Source organism: Xyrauchen texanus, chromosome 7 (assembly GCF_025860055.1).
Source record: "Xyrauchen texanus isolate HMW12.3.18 chromosome 7, RBS_HiC_50CHRs, whole genome shotgun sequence".
In the NCBI taxonomy this organism is placed as follows: domain Eukaryota; kingdom Metazoa; phylum Chordata; class Actinopteri; order Cypriniformes; family Catostomidae; genus Xyrauchen; species Xyrauchen texanus.
This window is the reverse complement of record NC_068282.1, coordinates 18,218,961-18,241,503: the sequence shown is the minus strand read 5'-3', so window position 1 is coordinate 18,241,503 and position 22,543 is coordinate 18,218,961. Positions and strand designations below refer to the sequence as shown.

The window sequence follows — 22,543 nt, the reverse complement described above, 5'->3', positions numbered from 1 at the left end:
GGTTTCTTTGTATGTATGGATTACTTGGGTTGTTACCAACATCTGGTGAAAATTTCATGTCAATAGCACCTTTGAAAATATATTTACTGAAAAAAATGTTGACGTGTTCAATATTTATTTCACCCGCTGAATATATATATATATATATATATATAGATATCTATATATAAATAAATTAGTTTTCATATACCATTTATCAACCACAACATAAAAACCACCTGCCTAATATTGTGAAGGTGAGTGCCACCAAAACTACTCTGACCCTTCGAGGCATGGACTCCACAAGACCACTGAAGGTGTCCTGTGGTATGTGGCACCAAGATGTTAGCAGCAGATCCTTTAAGTCCTGTAAATTCCGAGGTAGGGCCTCCATGGATCAGACTTGTTGGTCCAGCACATCCCATAGATGCTCAATCGGATTGAGATCTGAGGAATCTGGAGGCCAAATCAACACCCTGAACTCTTTATCATGTTCCTCAACCTATTCCTTAAGAATTTTTTGCAGTGTGGCAGGGCGCATTATCCTGCCGAAAGAGGCTACTGCCATCACGGAATACTGTTGCCATGAAGGGGTGTACATGGTCTGCAACAATCTTTAGGTAGGTGGTACATGTCAAAGTAGCATCCACATGAATGCCAGGACCCAAGGTTTCCCAGCAGAACATTGCCCGGAGCATCACACCTGCCTTCTTCCCATAGTGCATCCTGATGCAATCTCTTCCCCAGGTAAACAACACATACACCCGGCCGTACACATGATCTAAAAGAAAACATGATACAACAGACCATTCTTCCATTGCTCCATGGTCCAGTTCTGACACTCACGTGCCCACTGTAGGCACTTTTGGCAGTGGACAAGGGTCAGCATGGGTACTCTGACCAGTCTGCGGCTACGCAGCCCCATACACAGCAATCTGCGATGCACTGTGTATACTGACACCTTTCTATCGTGGCAAGCATTACGTTTTTCAGCAATTTCTGCTACAGTAGCTCCTCTGTGGGATCGGATCAGACGGGCTAGCCTTCACTCCCCACGCGCATCAATGATCCTTGGGCACCCATGACCCTGACTCTGGTTCACCGGTTGTCCTTCCTTGGACCACTTTTGGTATGTACTAACCACTGCATACCGGGAACGCCCCACAAGACCTGCCGTTTTGGAGATGCTCTGATCCAGTCGTCAAGTAATCACAATTTGGCCCTTGTCAAAGTCGCTCAGATCCTTACTATTGCCAATTTTTCCTGCTTCCAACACATGGAATTCAAGAACTGACTGTTCACTTGCTGCCTAATATATCCCACCCCTTGATAAGTGCCATTGTAACAATATAATCAATTTCACCTGTCAGTGGTTTTAATGTTGTTGCTGATCAGTGTATATGATTTCACCCAAATATAGTATGCAAGATTGTACATTTTATTTTCATACTTCACTTTAGATCCTTTTAATCACATTTTAGCTTGTGTACCAAATGTGCAAATTTCACATTCAATCAATTTATATGATGTCATAAAAATTGCATTTTTAATATTGATACAAGCTGTTGTCACTGTTAAAAATGTCATACACATTTTAAACAAAATATTCGCAAGGTTGGAACCTCATGAAAATATACTTAAAAGTTATATTTTTTAAAATAATAATTTAAGTGCTACTTTATCAAAACTACTATGTAAAAAATTAAAAATAAATTTTTCCAAACCCTTGCATAGATTTGTTTAAGCTTTGTATTTGTTAAATTCTTCATATTTACAATGTTTTCTGAAGTTAAAATATTTCACAATGTATGACTGTGCCTTTTAAATATTTATGTATTTACAAATTTTTTTCACTTAATACACGACAGCATTTCTTAACATTTTTGCTTATATGCTCAAGGACTACATTGGTACTGTCTTTTTAAGAGATTGGCTGCTGTGGCAGCAAGTGTTTACGCTGAATGAGTGCAGCGCACATTAACGAGAGAGAAGTGGTGGCAGCGCTATCAGGACAAATCTGGACCCTCTGCAAATATGGTAAATTTGCTTCAGGATGCACGATGATGAGACACAACACACTGTAAAAAAATTAGGCTGAATCCAGCTGCTTAATTGCCAGCTTCTTATTCAGTAAAAGGATTGCGGCGGTCAGTTCTTCTTCGCCACTACACAACTCAATCTCTGGCAAGTAAAATATGAATATTTACTCACCAGGGACTAATAAAATTAAAATTTTAGTCACATAGCTCAAAATTTGGTCACATATGCGAGTGATTTACGTGTTATGAAGAGGGCTGTAAAAGCACTTACATTCATTCTTTTGTTAAAACTTGTGTATTATTTGAGCTGCAACGATGTTTAAATCGTAATTTCTACAGTCGTTTAGGGTTGATATATAGGGTTTTAGGGTGCATATATCTGGTAAAAGTAAATTATGTCAAAGAAAACACCAGCATACAGACAAGGACTACAAGGCACAAAACTCAAACTTTAATTTCATGGGGTCTTCAAAAGCTGAGAATAAAATGATTATGAATATTGTGAACAATAGATAAAGCTTCCAGACCATGGAAAAAAGGGAGCATATTCTTGGCTTGAAATTGATGTGAATCAGTTGAGAGTAAGAAAGTTACCTGTGTTCGAAGAAGTTCTTCCTGAAGCTGGTCAATTTTTTCTTTATCAGAAGACTGAAAGCACAAGAAACAATGTAATGGACTAAAACCGTTATTTCCTTTCAGGACAGTTGATCATCTTCCCAATATCTCCCTGTAAGAGGACATTTCACAAACAAATGCAAAATCGCATTCAATAAATTTCAGCGGGCATTCCAGTAGAGAAAAGGTGGGTTAGTGAAAAGGGAGGAAACTTTGATTTCCATTTGAGTTAATCATTTTGGCTTTGCAAAAATCACCATACTAAAACACATTTCAAAAAACCTAAAATTAACATTTGTAAAGCTGAATCATTTTCTGGCTCGCACCTGTAATTGTTGCGTGCACATACCACAGACTACAGGGTAAATCACAGAGAAGCAGTGAATGATTGTAGTAGAGGTGGACACAAAAATAAAACAAACACACACACACACACACACACACACACACACACACACACACACACACACACACACAAACTCACATACATAAAAAACCATGATGTGTGATCTGAAATGGCTAATTTTCTGATAAATAACATGTCCCTCACTGATATGCAGACATATTTGGTTCTGATGTTAAGCAGGTTAATTCTGCAGTCCAACAACTGGAGCAAAGTGCATTGCACTCCATGTGGCAGGATGACACACCACTCCATGCAGTGAATATTAACTCTGTTTGGGATTGTGTAAATAAATGTGTTTTAATGAGATAGCAGAAAAGGTCAGGTTTTGGTTTATTGCAAAAAAAGTATTTAAACTGCTATTGGTGGATGATGGAAAATATCATGTGTCTGAAATAATGGCGCTAATACATTTAGAGCAGGGATGTTTTATAAAACTGCTTGAATGAAATGAAAACATTTGCCAAAGCATTTTCTGCATTGAGTAAATTACAGGTAAAAACTATTCTCAAGGTAATTTAAATTAGAGTTTCAGAAAGGTTAGAAAAACGGCAATATATGGTATATGGAAGTTATAAGATTAACAAAGATTGCAGTTATATTTGAATTTTGGCATTATACTCACCCTCATGTCATTCCAAAACAGTATGACTTTCTTTGTAATGCGCAACATAAAAGATTTTGTTTTAATGAATATCTCGGCCCGTCTTTTCAATACAATGGCAGCTGATAGTGCCTCATTTTCATCAAAGTAGTTCATGTGATTTGTGTGTCATATTCCAAGTCTTCTGAAGGAAAATGATGAGTTATGGTGAAAAACAACCCGATATTTAAGTACGTTTTAAGTGAAAATCTTAACGTCTGTGGCGTGTTCATGAGCGCTATGATATACATAAGATATAATGGGAAATAAGCATGTTCGCAGTGGCTTGCCTGTTCACGTGAGAACTTACATTATGTAGCACAAAAAAAAACTAAAGTATTCATGCGAAAATGTGTGCCACTCTAAACAAGCTTCTCTCGTAGTGCTTACGAAAGTGCAACACATTTTCCGCATCAGAAAGAAAGTCATATGGGTTTGGGACATCATGAGGGTGAGTAATTTATGACAACTGGGTGAAATATTTGTATAATATAAAAGTTCGGAGAAAGGACTAGCTATCGGCCATAAGATCTTTACTAAAGGTACCTTCACTGGAGATACAAATGACAAGGGATTTGAATAGGTGGGGCTACGTAATTGGTTTATAACTACAGCATTTTAAAGCTACTGTTCTCTCATACCAGTAGTAAAAAGCCTAGACCATTCTGCTAGCTATCTAGAATGTAACTTTTGTCAATCTACATCAATATAAAATTTAGCAACTTCATGTAATTTTAAAAGTTCTGAGTAAATTCCCAAATTCACAGGAATTTAGGAAATGTATCCAAGAGTGTCAAAAAATTAAAGCCCAATGTCTACAAAGACTGGCATGAGAGCATCAGTGGCGTGGTGGGGGAGTGGACCTTCACCTTGCTTTTGGGCTGCGAGGGGCTGGGGTTCAGGGCAGGGCTGGGACTGGGTTCACGCGGCGGAGGCGGAGCATTACTTGCTGCAGCCGCCGCCCGCCGCATTTCCTCCTCATGCTGCTGGATCTGCTGCTGAATGAGAATGAGCTCGCTGAGCAGCCCCTGCTGAAGGACGGCACAGTGACAGAGAGTGGCAGTCAATCAACCAGCTTACCAACCAACAGGAGGATGTGGGCAGAATTTTTGGACAGTGGCCCACCTCACATTTATGTATTGCTCTTGATAGCAGTTATGAATCTAACTTCAAGCCTCAAATCATAAACAGCCTAAGAGATCACCACGTACATATCTCAGCCAGTGGGAGAGGAGTACGATTGTATTTTGGAACATCACAGGAAATTATAAACAGAACATATAGGCTATAGGATTGCATGTATAACATAAAATTGCATACAATATCTGCTCTAACAGTCAATGATTTCAATCTGCTATAATATTACAATAATTGCCAAACAGGCACTATTAAGAGATTTTTAACCTCTTCAACTCTGAGGACCAACCAGAGGGTCCAAAAGGAGGCACTAGTTTGCAAAAACATTTTACACTTAAAATGTTCAAGTCTCTATATATGTAAGTCAGGCATATACATCTTCGCAAAGGGGTGGTGCGTGAACTGAAAATTAGACTGAATGTCTATGGACGAGCACATCTGTGAGCTCTATAATGCGTTAAGAGTGCCATCTACATTTCAGATCAGCGTTTTGTGATGGAAGGTGATTAATTATTCTAGTATTTGCTGCCATCTAGTGGAATAAAATAAGACTTTTGGAGGGAGATAAAATGAACAGAACCAGAAATAAATGATTGTAAATTTAGAACAACAACAAAAATATACATATATTTTTTATTCATCATAATATTGTAAACATATACAATATTATTTACAAATAACTGTAGTCTTTTATTTTTATTCGGTGTGTGTGTGTGTGTGTTCTGAAAAAATTAGTATCTGTAGCTTTTAAATTTGAGTGTGAAAAATTACAGGCGGCAGCCCCAAAATGCCCCAGAGTTGAAGAGGTTTATAGATAAACTAGATCATAAATAAATACTGGAAAAGCAAGCATTTGAGGTTCAAAAAGTAATTTAGTAGCAAAGCAGTGCTGGAGAGAGCAAAGAGTGCTAGACATGTTTGTTTTGTTTTTTAAATGCTGCTTTACAGCTGTACATATATTTATTAGAAATCATAATTTACATTTATTAAAGCATTTGCTTAGACTACTCATTTAACTGCCACAACCTTGTCTGTTTAGATTTTTCATGGACTACATTTCCATCAACACGAGGCCATAAATAACATAATGTGAAAATCTGTGTTAAACTAAACAACACTAAAACGCCTATTTTGTCACTGCAGATAACACTTGCTTCGTGAATGATAAATCAAACAAAATGGACAAAACCAAAACATTGACATTAAACATGAAAGACCAAGTATCAAGGAGAGAATACATTGCTCTCAGAAAAGGAAAGGTTTTCTCAGAAAGCATGAAATGACCATGAGGACAAACAGCCTTTATGAGTTATGAAGGGGAAAGCTTTTACTCAGACATTGAGCTAAAAACGACAACAGAAATGCATTGTCAATCCTCTGCAACACTTCATCCTATAACAGGTATTTTTTATGTATTGGGGTGGGGGGCAACTTAACTTCAGCATTGGCAAGTTGTCACAAGCTACAAAAACAGTGTTAGTATTTGAAAATCATAAGTGTAGGGTTGCCTTGGACCAACAATAGACTAAAACAACTGTTCAGCAGATGACAACTCCGATAATGCTGAAAAAAAGCCCAAGAAACAAAGCTTAGCAGAAAAATGCAAAAAGGTAAATTAACTAAATCCACTTTAAATATTGTAATGGAAATTCAAATGATTAAAAGGTCCATTGTGTATCAAGGTAATGCTTGAAAGTCCAGAATAGTCTGCTGAAACCTCATGTATACTGTATTAAGACAATAATTTACCTTTTTGAACTGTTTATCACTGCTGTCAGACACAGCTGCAGACGTTGGTGAGATATCTGGTGCTCTCAGGGCTGAGTCACCTGTGGTTTCTGAGGGAAAACAAATACATAAAGAAAATAAGCTTTTCCAACCTTTAAACATACTTGGTGATAGTTCTCCCAAAAAAGAAAATTCTCTCATCATTTACTCACCCTCATGCCATCCCTGATGTGTATGACTTTCAGATTTTCAGAAGAATATTACAGCCCTGTAGGACCAGACAATGCAAGTGAATGCTAGGTTCAAAATGCATATAAAGGCAGCATAAAAGTAATACATGACTCCAGTTGTTAAATCCATATCTTCAGAAGTGATATGTTAGGTGTGGGTGAGAAACAGATGAATATTTAAGTCTTTTTTTATTATAAATCTCCACATTCAAGTCTACATTCTTCTTTTGTTTTTGGCGATTCACATTCTTCATGCATATCGCCATCAACTGGGCAGAGAGGAGAATTTACATATTTTTATTTTATCGCTTCTGAAGATATGGATTAACCACTGGAGTCCTATGGATTGCTTTTATGCTGTCTTTATATGCTTTTGAACGTCGAAGTTCTGGCCACTATTCACTTGCATTGTCTGGATCTACAGGGCTGTAATATTCTTCTGAAAATCTACGTTTGTGTTCAGCAGAAGAAAAAAAGTCAAACATTTCTGGGATGGTATGAGGGCATGAATTGTAATTTTTACGTGAACTATCCCTTTAATCTGCCAACACATTAAAAAGTCTGCATTTCAGGTGACAGTAAGAATCAACATGCAAAAGAAGTATACATTTGCTTGCATTAAATTGCAATTAGAGTGGCCATAACCCAAAGAACCTCAAGTGTTTGAAAAGTAAATTGTGACCTTTGGAAATTCTTTCAAAAATATTAAAAATCTAAACATAATCTTCAAAACTGCTAAATATTAAAAAATGTAAAGTATTTACAAAAGTGTATGTTTTATGCAGCTTTCAAAAGCAGATATTAATAACAATCCAGCTTTAGGCTGGAGCATGGTTATGAGAATATGAAAAATGCATGCCCACTACTGATAACTTCAAATCGGAATTTCATTACCATTTTAAATATACTTTCCAAAACTATTGAGCTGTAGAAACATAAAACATAGAGGATAAATGAGTAATTTAAAGGAAAGTTATGAAGAAAAAGACAAAACACAGTGAAAGACCCACAAAACCTTTTGAGTAGAGAAGGTGAAGTCAAGGGACCAAGTGGCAAGACAATTAAATAACACATTCACAAACACTGTTAATGTCAGTAATGGTCTGCATTTGTAAGTGCAAGGGATGTAATGGTTTATCGTGGCACAATACATCGCAATTCAAAAATGTGATGATTCATCGTGGAGATAGGACTTTTTTTCTTCATTATTTAAGCGTCTGTTCTATCCAACGTCCAAAAACTATGTATGTGGGCATACAAATGGAAATCGTTTCATTGTAAACAAGGAGCTCTAAAATACGATTAAACACTAACAGCCACAGGTGTTGTACAAGGAGTTCAGCTGAAACTGCGGAAATTGAAACTGAAAGCAGTGGTACAGAGACACGCCTTTTCAGCACGAGAGATCGAATGTCAGTTTGACATGCAAGAGTGATCTGCTCTGACTGCGCGAGAGAAAATTAAAGCTTACAGAAGTTTAATGTAGTACCATTTTAATCTACTATATGTACTGCTGAATATTTTGTATAATAATGCTATGGGGTAATATAATTATAATGTTAAATGTCATGTCTGATTTGATTTCATCAGTAAATTATTATTATTTAACTGGATAAGAATGCACATTCATGAAATATGTATTTTTGAAAAGCATATTTAGAAGTAATCAGAGACAGCATTATTTCTGATTTTTTTTTTAAATTTTAAATATTTACATGTGCAATCAGTGACAGTGCATCTAACATAATTCTGTATTTTCAGAAAGTAGAATTATTAGCTAAGTTTAAGTAAATTTAGTGTCACCATTGCCCTGTTTTTGGCAGATTTTTTGCCCCAGTACATCTCAGAAGGTTCCTTTAGCACTTTTAAGAACAGTAGTTTTAACTACATTTTAAAGGAAAGGAACTGTTTTGCATGTGTCTTTTAAAGTACAAAAAATAATAATTCTCTCTTTAATTTTCTTGATTCAGGCTTAGTTTTTAAGAATCATGAATGAGCCATGAGTTCTGTATCGTGGACCGAATTGAATCGTTACACCCCTTATAAACGCAAATGCATCTGTAACTAACTTGGGATGTTTTGTATGCTGTAGCATCCAATTGCAAAGCCATGTTGCTACAATGAAAATAATTGAAAATTTAAATTAAAATTCCTAACACTACAGACCTTGGCTTGAAGTATCTGTTAGTATCGAGTATCTGTTATGATGAGTCAAATGAACGGAAAAAAACGTTTTAACATCTTTCAATGTAAATATGCAATTATTATTCAAATAAACATTTAGTGGTTTCTTGTGTGGAGAAGCGAACTCAACAAGCCAACAGTGGCTTGCAAAACTGACAGGAAACTGGATAGACCCATATAGAAGGTTTTGACTGGTCCGTCCATAGAGGCGCACACCCCATCAACATAAGTCCTTTTATGTCAGAGGAGGAGGGGGGGGGTGTCAGAAGGGTCGGTGCAGCAGCACAGGGAGTATATAAGCAAGCTAAGTGAGGCGTTTACACACCTAATAACAGACGCAGACCAGAAGCTCCATTGACTTCACCCAAACCTGTAAAGAATGTGGAGGGAGGGAGGGGAGGGACAAGAGTAACAAATGAAATGTAAATAAAATAAAGAAAAAGTGTGGATAGCTCAGTACAGTTTACATTGGATTAGGGCCATAGAAGATAAGAAGTGTCAGCATAGTATACTAGAAAATGTGTTAAAGCCGTTTTATTTTCCATGTTAAAATACTTTCTCCCATCACAGCATAATATTTAGGGATTATTGGCAGGTTGATTTCCCCAAAAAAGTGTAAAGAGTGTGCCTCTGTGGCTCTATGAAATACTGATCTGTTTCAAAAAAAGCAACATTGGCTCAACAATGGTGTGAGTTAAGGGCAGGACTATCTGTTTGTTGACCAATGGAAGACAGATGATATATGCAGAAATCTGTTTAAAAACTATGTTTATTTTTAGAAATCCGTTTGGTGACACAAGTGTCACAGGTATTACACACTTCAGCTTTAATGCAAACAATATCAAATTCACTGTGTATCTTCTTGTCTCAATGTCATATTGTCATGTTGAATACATTATCCAGATACCTTTGATTTTTACAATGATTATTAAATTATGTACAAATTAGCATTTTAAAACAGACTTTTTATTTCTAAAGGCATTTCTAAGAATATTTTGTTTAGAGATAGACCGATAACTGATTTGACTGAACATTTATAAGGATATTGAAACTTTTCTGCTTAATCGGTTATTTGTTTTTAATTAATTTAATGTATTTTTTGCATAATTATTCATCTCTTTCTTTAGTTCGAAACAAAATGTAGCATTTTCAGCTTAACACTTAAAATCTTAAAACAAAATTTCAAAACAACTTTTTTACTTTAAATATTTATAATGTACATTATGTTTTGGATGGAATATAATTTTTTTTTTTATTATTATTGTGTCAAAAATCAGAAAAAGCAAATATAAAAAAATTCTGTTTTGCATATTGGTTAATTTATTGTTTATTTATCATAAAATTATATAGTCTATCTCTACTTTTTTATCAATTCAGCTATCAGGAATCACATCTAGACAAACCACAAGGACACTATGGTTAGATTTAATATCTTTCAGCTTTAAAAAAAAAAAATTATAATATTCAAACCTCATATGATCAAGCATCACACATCAGACAACAGTTTTAACGTAAATTTCCTTTTGAACTTTATGTTTTAAGAGCTTTAATAGTAAGGCGATAAGCCATTTGATTAATGCCGAAACAACAAAACAATTCTTATAAGATAATGTAGCTAAGTGCCGAGAATGTCAAATGAGAGGCATATCTACTATAATAAAAAAAAAACTGTTTCCAACCAGTTTTGATTGCGGAAGAGCTAAGAATTCAATATATGAACACACACACACACACACACACACACACACACACACACACACACACTACAGGTCATAACTTTTGAAACACTTGACAGAAATGTTTCTCATGATCTTAAAAATCTTTTGATCTGAAGACATATGTTTAAATGTTTGAAATTAGTTTTGTAGTCAAAAGTATAATTGTGCCACCATATTAATTTATTTCATTATTAAACAAAAATAAAAAAAACATTTTGGAAATTGATGACCAAATAATAAAGAAAAGCAGCCAACAAGTGTCCAACATAGATGGGAACTTCTTCAATACTGTTTAAAAATCATACCAGGATGATTCCTCAAGAAGTTGGTTGAGAATGTCGAAGTACATGTACTTATTCACAACATATATATATATATATATATATATATATATATATATATATATATATATATATATATATATATATATATATATACATATATACACACACACACAGTCAGGTCCATAAATATTGGGACATCGACACAATTCTAATCTTTTTGGCTCTATACACCACCACAATGGATTTGAAATTAAACGAACAAGATGTGCTTTAACTGCAGACTTTCAGCTTTAATTTGAGGGTATTTACAATGAACGGTGTAAGAATTACAACAGTTTGTATATGTGCCTCCCACTTTTTAAGGGACCAAAAGTAATGGGACAATTGGCTGCTCAGCTGTTCCATGGCCAGGTGTGTGTTATTCCCTCATTATCCCATTTACAAGGAGCAGATAAAAGGTCCAGAGTTCATTTCAAGTGTGCTATTTGCATTTGGAATCTGTTGCTGTCAACTCTCAATATGAGATCCAAAGAGCTGTCACTATCAGTGAAGCAAGCCATCATTAGACTGAAAAATCAAAACAAACCCATCAGAGAGATAGCAAAAACATTAGGTGTGGCCAAATCAACTGTTTGGAACATTCTTAAAAAGAAAGAACGCTCCGGTGAACTCAGCAACACCAAAAGACCCGGAAGACCACGGAAAACAACTGTGGTGGATGACCGAAGAATTCTTTCCCTGGTGAAGAAAACGCCCTTCACAACAGTTGGCCAGATCAAGCACACTCTCCAGGAGGTAGGTGTATGTGTGTCAAAGTCAACAATCAAGAGAAGACTTCACCAGAGTGAATACAGAGGGTTCACCACAAGATGTAAACCATTGGTGAGCCTCAAAAACAGGAAGGCCAGATTAGTTTGCCAAACAACATCTAAAAAAGCCTTCACAGTTCTGGATCAACATCCTATGGACAGATGAGACAAAGATCAACTTGTACCAGAGTGATGGGAATAGAAGAGAATGGAGAAGGAAAGGAACTGCTCATGATCCAAAGCATACCACCTCATCAGTGAAGCATGGTGGTGGTAGTGTCATGGCGTGGGCATGTATGGCTGCCAATGGAACTGGTTCTCTTGTATTTATTGATGATGTGACTGTTGACAAAAGCAGCAGGATGAATTCTGAAGTGTTTCGGGCAATATTATCTGCTCATATTCAGCCAAATGCTTCAGAACTCATTGGACGGCGCTTCACAGTACAGATGGACAATGACCCGAAGCATACTGCAAAAGCAACCAAAGAGTTTTTTTAAGGGAAAGAAGTGGAATGTTATGCAATGGCCAAGTCAATCACCTGACCTGAAGCCGATTGAGCATGCATTTCACTTGCTGAAGACAAAACTGAAGGGAAAATGCCCCAAGAACAAGCAGGAACTGAAGACATTTGCAGTAGAGGCCTGGCAGAGCATCACCAGTGATGAAACCCAGCGTCTGATGATGTCTATGCATTCCAGACTTCAGGTTGTAATTGACTGCAAAGGATTTGCAACAAAGTATTAAAAAGTGAAAGTTTGATTTATGATTGTTAATCTGTCCCATTACTTTTGGTCCCTTAAAAAGTGGTAGGCACATATACAAACTGTTGTAATTCCTACACCGTTCACCTGATTTGGATGTAAATACCCTCAAATTAAAGCTGAAAGTCTGCAGTTAAAGCACATCTTGTTCGTTTAATTTCAAATCCATTGTGGTGGTGTATAGAGCCAAAAAGATTAGAATTGTGTCGATGTCCCAATATTTATGGACCTGACTGTATATATATATATATATATATATATATATATATATATATATATATATATATATATATATATATATATATATACACACACACTGGCAGCCAAAACTTTGTAATAATATACAGATTGTGCTGTTTCTGAAGGAAATTGGTACTTTAGTTACCCAAAGTGGCATTCAACTGATCACAAAGTACAGTCAGGACATTGCTGATGTAAAAAACAGCACAATCACATGACATAATGTCAAAATCAGTTCAAGCTTAACATTGTCTTTGTGTTTGCTTTTGAGTTGCCAGAGTATGCAATAGACTGGCATGTCTTAAGATCAATATTAGGTCAAAAATTGCAACAATAAAAAAAGAAACAGCTTTCACTAGAAACTCATCAGTCAATCATTTTTTAGATGAATGAAGGATATACAATGCTTGAAATTGCCAAAAAACTGAAGATTTCATACAAAGGTGTACACTACAGTGTTCAAAGACAAAGGAAACCTGTCTCTAACAAGGACAGAAAGAGATGTGGAAGGCCCAGATGTACAACTAAACAAGAGGATATGTACATCAGAGACTCTAGTTTGAGAAATAGACACCTCACATGTCCTCAACTGACTGCGCCATTGAATTATACCCACTCAACACCAGTTTCAAGTACAACAGTAAAGAGAAGACTCAGTTGTGCAGGCCAAATGGGAAGAATTGCAAAGAAAAAGCAACTTTTGAAACAGAAAAACAAAAAGAATCATTGACAACAGATAATTGGAAAAGAGTGTTATGGATCTTAACCCCATTGAGCTTTTGTGGGAACAGCTAGACTCTAAGGTGCGTTAGAAGTGCACGACAAGACAGCCACATCTATGGCAAGTGCTACAGGAAGTGTGGGGTGAAATGTCATCTGTGTATCTGGACAAACTGACGGTTAGAATGCCAAGGATATGCAAAGCTGTCATTGCTGCTCTTGGAGGATTTTTTGATGAGAACTCTTTGAAGTAGTTTAATTTTTTTTTCAAATTGTAACAGTAACACATTCTTAATGTCCTGAATATACATTGCAATCAGTTGAATGCCACTTTGGTGAATTAAAGTACCAATTTCTTTCCATAACAGCAAAATCTGTACATTATTCCAAACTTTTGGCTGCCAGTGTATATATATACATGTATAAAATTCCAGAAGATCAGCAGTTACAGAAACACTCAAACCAGCCCAACTGGTACCAACAATCATGCCATGGTCCAAACACATTTTTCTGAACCGTATCTGCATTTTATCCACTACACTGCTGCCACACAATTGGCTGATTAGATAATCGGATGGATGTTTGTTGGTGCCAGACGGGCTGGTTTGAAGATTTCTGTAACATACATAAATGTATGTATATATATGTATGTATATATATGTATGTGTATATGTATGTGTATATGTATGTGTATATATATGTGTATATATATATATATATATATATATATATATATATATATATATATATATAAATGCATTAAAAAATTAACGCAATTAATCGCAATGCCCCCGGACAATAATAAGTAAGATTCCTGAGAAATGCAAGCTTGTAGTACCACCTGTTTACTCCAGAGGGCAGTAAGTGAAATTTCAGCTCTATGAGCAACGCGCAGTTTATACAGTGAAGAAAACACTTCAGTAGGCAGAACACAAACATGCGTTACATTCTTGCATTTAAAACACTTGATGGAGCGCAAATCCGAACTAAGGGATCTCAAGATGTGTATTAAACTATATTTAACTTGACACAGTGACCTAAACATTTTACTTTTACGACACAACACACCCGAGATGCAACACAAGCATGTCTGATGCAGGTCGTAAGGTCTTTACCTCACAAATATTTAATTACCAACAAGGTTAAGGAGGTGTCCTTTAAACTGTTACACCGTTTTTACCCAGTCAATCTTTATTTAAGAAACATGCTCCCTGAAATAGATCCACTTTGCTCTTTCTGTAATGCTGTAGATGAATCTGCCACTCAACATTTTTGGGAATGTGTCCACGCTGTAGTATTTTGGAGAAAATTTACCTCTATTTTAACTAGTTTTTCTTTGCTTTATAAAGACGTTTTATTTGGTTTTCACAGTTTTGATAACTTATGTTAATATTTTCTGATTAATCTGTTTATTTTTCTTGCCAAGTTTTTTATACATAAGTGTAAATTTATGTCAAAAAAGCCCCTATTTGCACTTTTTTGTAAAGACTTGAAATATTATTTAAATACTCTTTGTACCTCCAACAACTCCAAATCATTGAAAACCATTGCACTATGTAATGAATATAATGTCTTGGCATTATTTTAAAATATATCTGTAGTATTGTATACTATGTATACCCCTGGCTTCAGATAATTAAAATGCTTTACATTCCTGTAGCAGAAGAGTTAATCATTGATAAGACAATACAAAAAGCGGCTTTAGAATGCAATGTATTGATTACTACCATATTATTGATCATAAGACAATCATTGGCACACAGTTCACAGCAATCCATTTCACAAGTTAATTTTTCAATCAGTTGGAGATTTATTATGAGGGCTTGTTTAAGAGCCCATCAATTTACACCTACGTCAGACGTCTCGGGTGTGTTGCGTCATAAACATAAAATGTTTAGGTCACTGTGTCAAGTTAAATATAGTTTAATACGCAATCTTTAAACACATCTTGAGATCCCTTAGTTCGGATTTGCACTCCATCAAGTGTTTTGAACGCAAGAACGTAACGCATGTTTGTGTTGTTCTGCCTACTGAAGTGTTTTCTTCACTGTATAAACTGCGCGTTGCTCATACAGCTGAAATTTCACTTACTGCCCTCTGGAGTAAACAGGTGGTACTACAAGCTTGCATTTCTCAGGAATCTTCCTTATTATGGTCCGTGGGCATGCGATTAATTGCATTAATTTTTTTCACGCGTTATTTTTTGTAAAATGAATCGCACTGAATTAAAACAGCCCTAATATACACGTATTGCATTGAACACATTTTAGAAAATCAAAAGCATAGATAAGAGATACCAACCTCAAGGGTAAAATGGATAAACATATACTCTGCTAAACTTGTAATAAACGTGTAAAATTAAATAAAATACACAACAGTACCTAAACTGTTTGGTCACAACATGTTTTTAAAAAAATACAGTAAAAATGTACTAAATTACGTTCTGAACACTTTGATTATCAGGATGTCAAGATTAAAGTTTGTCCATCATATGAGGTGTGTGAAGGATGTTGCTCACCACTGGAGAGAAGGCTCTTCAGGAAGGTGAAATTCTCGCTGATCTTTTCCATATCAGGTAGTAGTTTAGCTATCTCCTCTATTTCAGGCAAAGCACTGGCGAGTTTGTCTTTATTCAGGGAAAAGAAATGACATCAGAAATTATGATACCAGAAAACCAATGGAAAGATCATTTTACAAAATACATTTGTAACAACACCATCTGTAAACATTTCACAACTACACTATAGACACATTTTTAAATGAGTTTCACAAAATATGCCTCTCCGATTCCCCAGTTCACCTACTTAAGTCAATGTTTTCACTCAATTCCCAAACAAAGTCTGGCACAATCCAGGTGTATTGGCTCATATCAGGAAGCATTTCCTTCCATTCATCATAAGTCTGGAAAGAAGAGAACAAAAAGCTTTATTAAATAGTAATGCACAGATATAAAAAAGCAGGCCGATACCACCAGACGCTAGTTATTTTTATAGTAATGCCAATAACAGATATGATGGCATTTCTTATAAATCTCTTGCCTGTTTATAAACAACGTTCACACTAAAGCTCTAATTGAAAATGTTGAGGTTAGTCATTTCATACGCACAGCACAACTCAATAGTTAAACATACCTTTTTTGCTGTATATCCACCACCAACTGCTGAGCCGAGCAAGATGTACCTCAATTTCAGTAGTCTGGCAGCGAGACGGGCCACCCAGAAGGTGCGATGCTGTTGATAGCCATGGCCTCCTGACCGGGACTTGGGAGGCTGCATGGGGAGTCTAGAAAGAGATGTGTAATGGCGGGCAGCTGAGCAGTGAGGTGGTCTCTGTGGATTTGTGTTAGCGGAGTGGCGGTGGTGGATGGCACGGGAGAACGGGTGCAGTTTCTGCAGGGGTACACGAAACTTCACCCCCATTCTCGAGGGAAGCAGATTTCTGCAAGCCATGCTGGGGAAAGAGCAACATTTTGATCATCCTATGGCATTTACACACTTCTATTCTTTATTAATACACTTTTGTATAAACCCAACATGGACACAAAGAATACATATCTTTGAATTTAACACATTTTAAAACTACACGTTTTAAATTACATTTTTAAAAGATTTCTCATTCATAACACCTCAGACAGACAACCTTACCTGTCAGTGACAGGAATATTTAGAGAATATAGGCATTCATTTTCAAATGTCAAGCTATTTTTTTCACATTAGGTAGTTTATAACCAACTTTTATGACAAAAACAGGGCTTATACATTTATCAGAATGTTCAGATGGGGTGTCTGGTTTTCTGTCAAACACACACTGCGTGCAGACACAATGCAGAAACAGCACATGCTAAGTCTCAATTTTGTCAACCGTGTCAAACATCATCATTAGCCCGATGGAGCAAATCTTAAGAAACAAGAAAATGTAGGTTTTTAGATTTATTTTTTTAAGTAAAAATTTATCAATACGAATAGGTCTCAGTTCCTCCTACAATTGTAGTCACATTGCTATTGCTATTGCTTTGTAAAAGGTGAAGCAATGTCAAATTAGACACAAAGCTAGTATGATGACGTTATTTAGAATTTATCGTTGGTACTCGAATCTAAACCCTTAAGTGTTTTCATTTCAGAAAAGTTATTTGGACATTTAACATTAGCCTGTCACTGTCACTTTTTAAACTCGTGCAGGTAACAGTAGTCACTAAGGGCCAATCTTAACAATTTTACCATCTTAACATTTGCAAATATATGGCAGTTTATATAACACAGATTATTAGCCATTCTATATCTATAAGAAGCTAGTGTCCAGTCTGCTTCTGAGTTCAAAACAGTATTGAAAGGCAGCTGCTCTACTTACCAGGTAACCACACTTCCGGCTCGCAACATACTGCTGTGCGCAACTTACTGCAAATATAGGTGTCTATCAGATCCGTTTCCGAAATAAAACTCAATTCATCTTTCCAGATGGGCCACTTAGGTTAGCTTCGTGGCTTACAAGGGCATAGCAAACAGGCGATCAGCAGTGTCAATGCTGGAGGAATGGAAAGTAGTTCCTGGTCCGAAGCGTGACGTCATGCAGTCAAAATAAAAGTCATCAAAATAAAAGTCATGATAGTCTGAATCAAATGTAAAAGCCTGAAATTTTCTTCATAGTTGCCTCATTATGGTCTGGTTACATTTTCGATGTAATTCCATTTCAGAAATGTTATGGTGACTTTGCCACCAAGAAAATTTATACATGTATTATTAATTTTGTCAGTAGGCTTTAAGATTTTTTTGTTTGTTTGTTTTTTTATGTATTGCTTGATTCAAATAATATTTGCATTTGAAAATAATAAGTTGAGAATTACTTATGAATTAGCACTGATAATTGTCCATCTAAAATGTTGGATGTTATCTCCCCCACAAACCCAAATTTTTAAATTTCAATTCTAAAATAGTTCTGGGCCAGCGGCGCAAAATTTGGTGCTATGGCCATACAGAAAATGTGTGGTGCAATGATGGTTTTCTTTTGTTTCAAACTTAGCACGCTTGGTTTTTATTTTATTTGATCTTTTTTGTAAATTCAGCAGTTAATAAAACATACAAATGTCAGAAATAAAGTAGCAGTTCCTCAGATATTACTTGGTAAAACACTGGAAGGACACAATTGTGCAGCAAATGTGTTAAACTCTACTTGTAATTGCAGTACAAATAGATTCCTCTAGAGGGACAAATGTGACACAATGTACAGCGCACAGTAGATTCCATTGATGTCTAAGATTAAACCTTTATTTAAATCTTAAACCCTGAAATAAAAGAGACCGTAGGACTGTAACTTTAGTTATCCACAGTATTTAAATTGAGTTTAAGAAATTATGTATTATTTTTCATTGTGTGTCCACTTTGAGTTGAACAAATAATTAACTGAGTGTACTGTTAAAAAACAAATTTTAAATGACATATATATCTAAATATACATTTATTCACACCCCATTTAAATTCCTTACTTAGCAGATTATTATGCTGAAAAGCATTGTCCTTTAAATGAAGGTAAACATAATGATTTCACATGTGAAAATGTCATTTTTACCTGAGGTGTCTAAAAAAAACTTTCTTGCAGTGTAAAAAAAAATGAATATTGTATTTATCAAAATTAATATTTTTTTTTACAGATAAATAACAGTATCATTTAACATTCATTTCACATTTTTAATAAAAGTGTTAATTCCCTATACATTCATTCACACCAAATTAAAATCATTTAGCAGGTATTGCTCATTGAAATAAACAGATTTTACTTAAAGTTATGTTTTGAACTTTACTTAATTTTATGCTATATTTGTGACACAAGATACTGAATTTATGCTGTGCTCATTATAATGAAGAAATGTTACAAATTATTTTTCAAAGTGACCTTCCATTGGTGTAAATGTTTCTTGCATTCCTTGAATCGATCACGTTTTTCTCTTGTTGAATTCGCAAAGTCTGGGAATAAGAAAATGCTGTGGTTCTGCTGTGGAACCCAGTGAGCTCACTCAATTTCCAGATTATGGCCTGCTATGTTGATTTGGAAAGAGCCCATACAGGAATTTCACCGTATGCTACTCCCTTAGAGATTCCGATGATATGGATGCTACAGTTCTCCATGTCCTCCAACTTCTCCCAGGCAGGCTATAAATTAGTGATTGTAAGATCAGATAATTTTATTGACTTGGATCTTTGAATCTCGTTCAGCAAAATGAACGAATCTTTATTCAAGTAATTTCTTTCATTTTAAATGTTTTCATTTGTGCGTGTGTGTGTTCACCTCACTTTGAATCAAATAATTCCTCCCTCTCATTTCAGTAGTGTTTTTTTTAAACATGATGTCTTGTTCAATCATGTCAAAGCTCAGAAAAAGAACCACATTTTTGTATTAAACAATAAGCCCCCTAAGATCATTTACTGTATATGTGATGTCATTTTTGTATTTTAGGTTACAGTTTTTATTAAAAGCAGTAAAGATTAAATCAAGTTTGTTGCACTCTACACATAACCCAAATTATTTATTTACAGTAAACCTGAATAGCCCTACTCTTTATAGCACTGTGTGGTTTGGGGCCCTCATATATGTGGATTGATGTTTAACATAGAAATTAGTTGGCTATAATTTTAAAACTGGTGAGCAATGCTCAATGTTTAAAAAAGGCTGCAATACTGTATGTAGGCCCTCTGGCTAACACACAATGCAATATTTCAATTGAACGCACACTGCCATAACAAGTTCAGATCAAACATAGCTCTAAGCTAGAACATGAGACATGATCAATCTGTGTTTGTGCTAGTAATGCAGTTATGAGGCTCATTTGTCTCATTTGTGTTCACATCAGCCTTGAAAAAGCCAAGGTGCCGTCACTCATCTTTCAATTAATCTAGGTTATGGCCATTCAAAGCTCAGAATCTGATGGAAATGTTGAATGTAATTTAATAGTTAATACACAACATTATGCAGTCAAATTGTGAATAAAGTTTTGTATAATGACCTCTAAACCATATAATTGCTAGTTTTGCGTCTCTCATATCACTCTGGGGTCACTTTCATCTCACACAATACAGTAAAATAAACTCAAATCAATGTCATCTCCATTAATTAATTTATTTGGTGGCCATGTTATAAGTGTAATAATGCACAGTAGGCTAGTTATTATCGGAAAATAAACTCATTCAGGGTGATATAAGACCCCTCAATTTCATGTCGGGGCCCTCATCAACCTGTCAGGGTTTATTTTGCGATAATGACTGGCTGTCTGTAAAGACACACCATGTTGTTTTAATCTGAGAGCCTTGTGGACAGTATATATCCTCAAAAGACACTCTTATTCTAACTTTCTCCTCGTGATGTAAAATGTGTCATGAGGTCTTCTGAGGACAGCATAAACAATCTCAGAAACTTGGACTTCTTGAGATGACTACTTATACCGCAACACATTCCATGCCTGCTTTCATTTAGAAGCACTCTGTCCTTTTCTGACCAGAAGTTAATTATACAAAGCTCTGTTTAGAATCACAGAGTAAATATTGTCCTCTGCTTTTTTTTTGGTTTGAAGCATATGGCCTTGGGAGTATTTTGGGTTAAGAAAACAAACTACAAACTACAAACAGATGCAGGCTTCATATGGCAAAATAAAATCAGTTGCTCAATGAAAAAATAAAACACACTGAGACTATGAAAACAATCAAACGAATTTAATTATTTATATTAACTTTTCATCTATGGTCAGTTTCTACATCTGTCAGTTAGCACTCATATTTGGTCACACAATCAACCTTATCCTTTAAATTATCTCTTATTCTGTCCACAACAACATGATTTTTCATTAGACGACTTTAAACACTTTAAAGTTTCATAGAGTTAATTAATTATTATATTATATAATTATATTAAGAATATTAAGTATATTATTAAGAATAATATTAAGAATATTATTATTATTATATTAATATCAAAATATAAGTTGTTTTAATTCCTGTGTTAAGAAACACCAAATCTTGGTTCATGTAAGGACATAAATCTTTTAGCAAGTTAACCTAAAACCATTTACCCGAAGGTGTGTATAGGTCTTTGTGTCATTGACTATTAATCCTATGCTTACAACATCTAAAATATCTCATATTGTGTTGTCTTAGAGCAGCACCTTTTCTTGTATTTATCAATATAGTCCTTGTATAAGACGATATAGTAGTTTAGATATACTTTAGTTTACACCACTGGTTCTCAATTGGTGGGTTGCGACCAAAAATTGGGTCGTAATCTCTGTTGTGATAGGGTTATGGAGAGCAGTAAATAATACAATTAAACTAGCCACATCATTTTGCATAGTTAGGATAGCATAGACATCAACTTTTATAAGGGAGGATAATATACTGTATATTATGTTGTTGACATCAAAGGCCATATGTACAACCCAAGGAGGTCTGTAATACTTGGGGAAAGTTATCCTTTAGCATTGCTAGCAAGCAGGTGCCACTGAAATAAACGAGAATGCTAATGGATAGTTCCCTGTCTGTCACTCACTCGATGTTGTATCGATGTAGTGACACTAGGGGTTCGCTCTTGAGTGCCCAAATCACCTTTGCTTTATTCAGAAAAGGCCAATGAAAATTGGCAAGTCTCCACCCCGGACATATGGGTATAAAAGGAGATGGCATGCACCACTCATTCAGACTTGTTCTTTGGACCTGTTTGCCTCCCGAGAGTCATCTCATTGGCCCCTTTGGTACTCCCTGTCCGAGGCTACCCTCAGCGATGCCTTGGCGCACAGCTGGCCTCAGGGGCTGCGCAAGAACGCGTTTCCCCCAGTGAGCCTCGTTGCACATACATTGTGCAAAGTCAGGGAGGATGGGCAGCAAGTACTGGCCCAACCAGAATTGGTTCTCAGACCTGATGCTCCTGGCAGTAGCCCTCCCTGGCACATTCCTCTGAGGTAGTACCTTCTCACTCAGGGGCAGGGCACGCTCTGGCACCCGCGGCCAGACCTCTGGAACCTCCACGTCTGGCTCCTAGATGGGATGCAGAAGACCTAGCAGGCCTTCCGCCAG

General features: G+C 35.8%; 1 protein-coding gene across 5 annotated transcripts in view; it reads right to left on the bottom strand.

Moving 5' to 3' along the window:
* opa1 (OPA1 mitochondrial dynamin like GTPase) overlaps positions 1-18,038 on the bottom strand; it is a 59,539-nt gene extending 41,501 nt beyond the window's left edge. Inside the window, exons 1-8 of one of the 5 annotated variants that reach the window (XM_052130188.1) lie at positions 17,841-18,038; positions 16,625-16,943; positions 16,298-16,394; positions 16,012-16,119; positions 9,284-9,328; positions 6,566-6,654; positions 4,549-4,710; positions 2,613-2,666 (exon numbers count right to left, since the gene is read on the bottom strand). In XM_052130188.1, coding sequence (XP_051986148.1) covers positions 2,613-2,666; positions 4,549-4,710; positions 6,566-6,654; positions 9,284-9,328; positions 16,012-16,119; positions 16,298-16,394; positions 16,625-16,943; positions 17,841-17,869 — 903 coding nt within the window. In that variant the 5' untranslated portion in view covers positions 17,870-18,038. Of the gene's footprint in view, positions 1-2,612; positions 2,667-4,548; positions 4,711-6,565; positions 6,655-9,283; positions 9,329-16,011; positions 16,120-16,297; positions 16,397-16,624; positions 16,944-17,840 lie in introns of those variants that run through there. The other 4 variants (XM_052130190.1, XM_052130189.1, XM_052130192.1 and 1 more) reach the window with 4 other exon arrangements.
* Between the last annotated feature and the right edge of the window lie 4,505 nt (positions 18,039-22,543).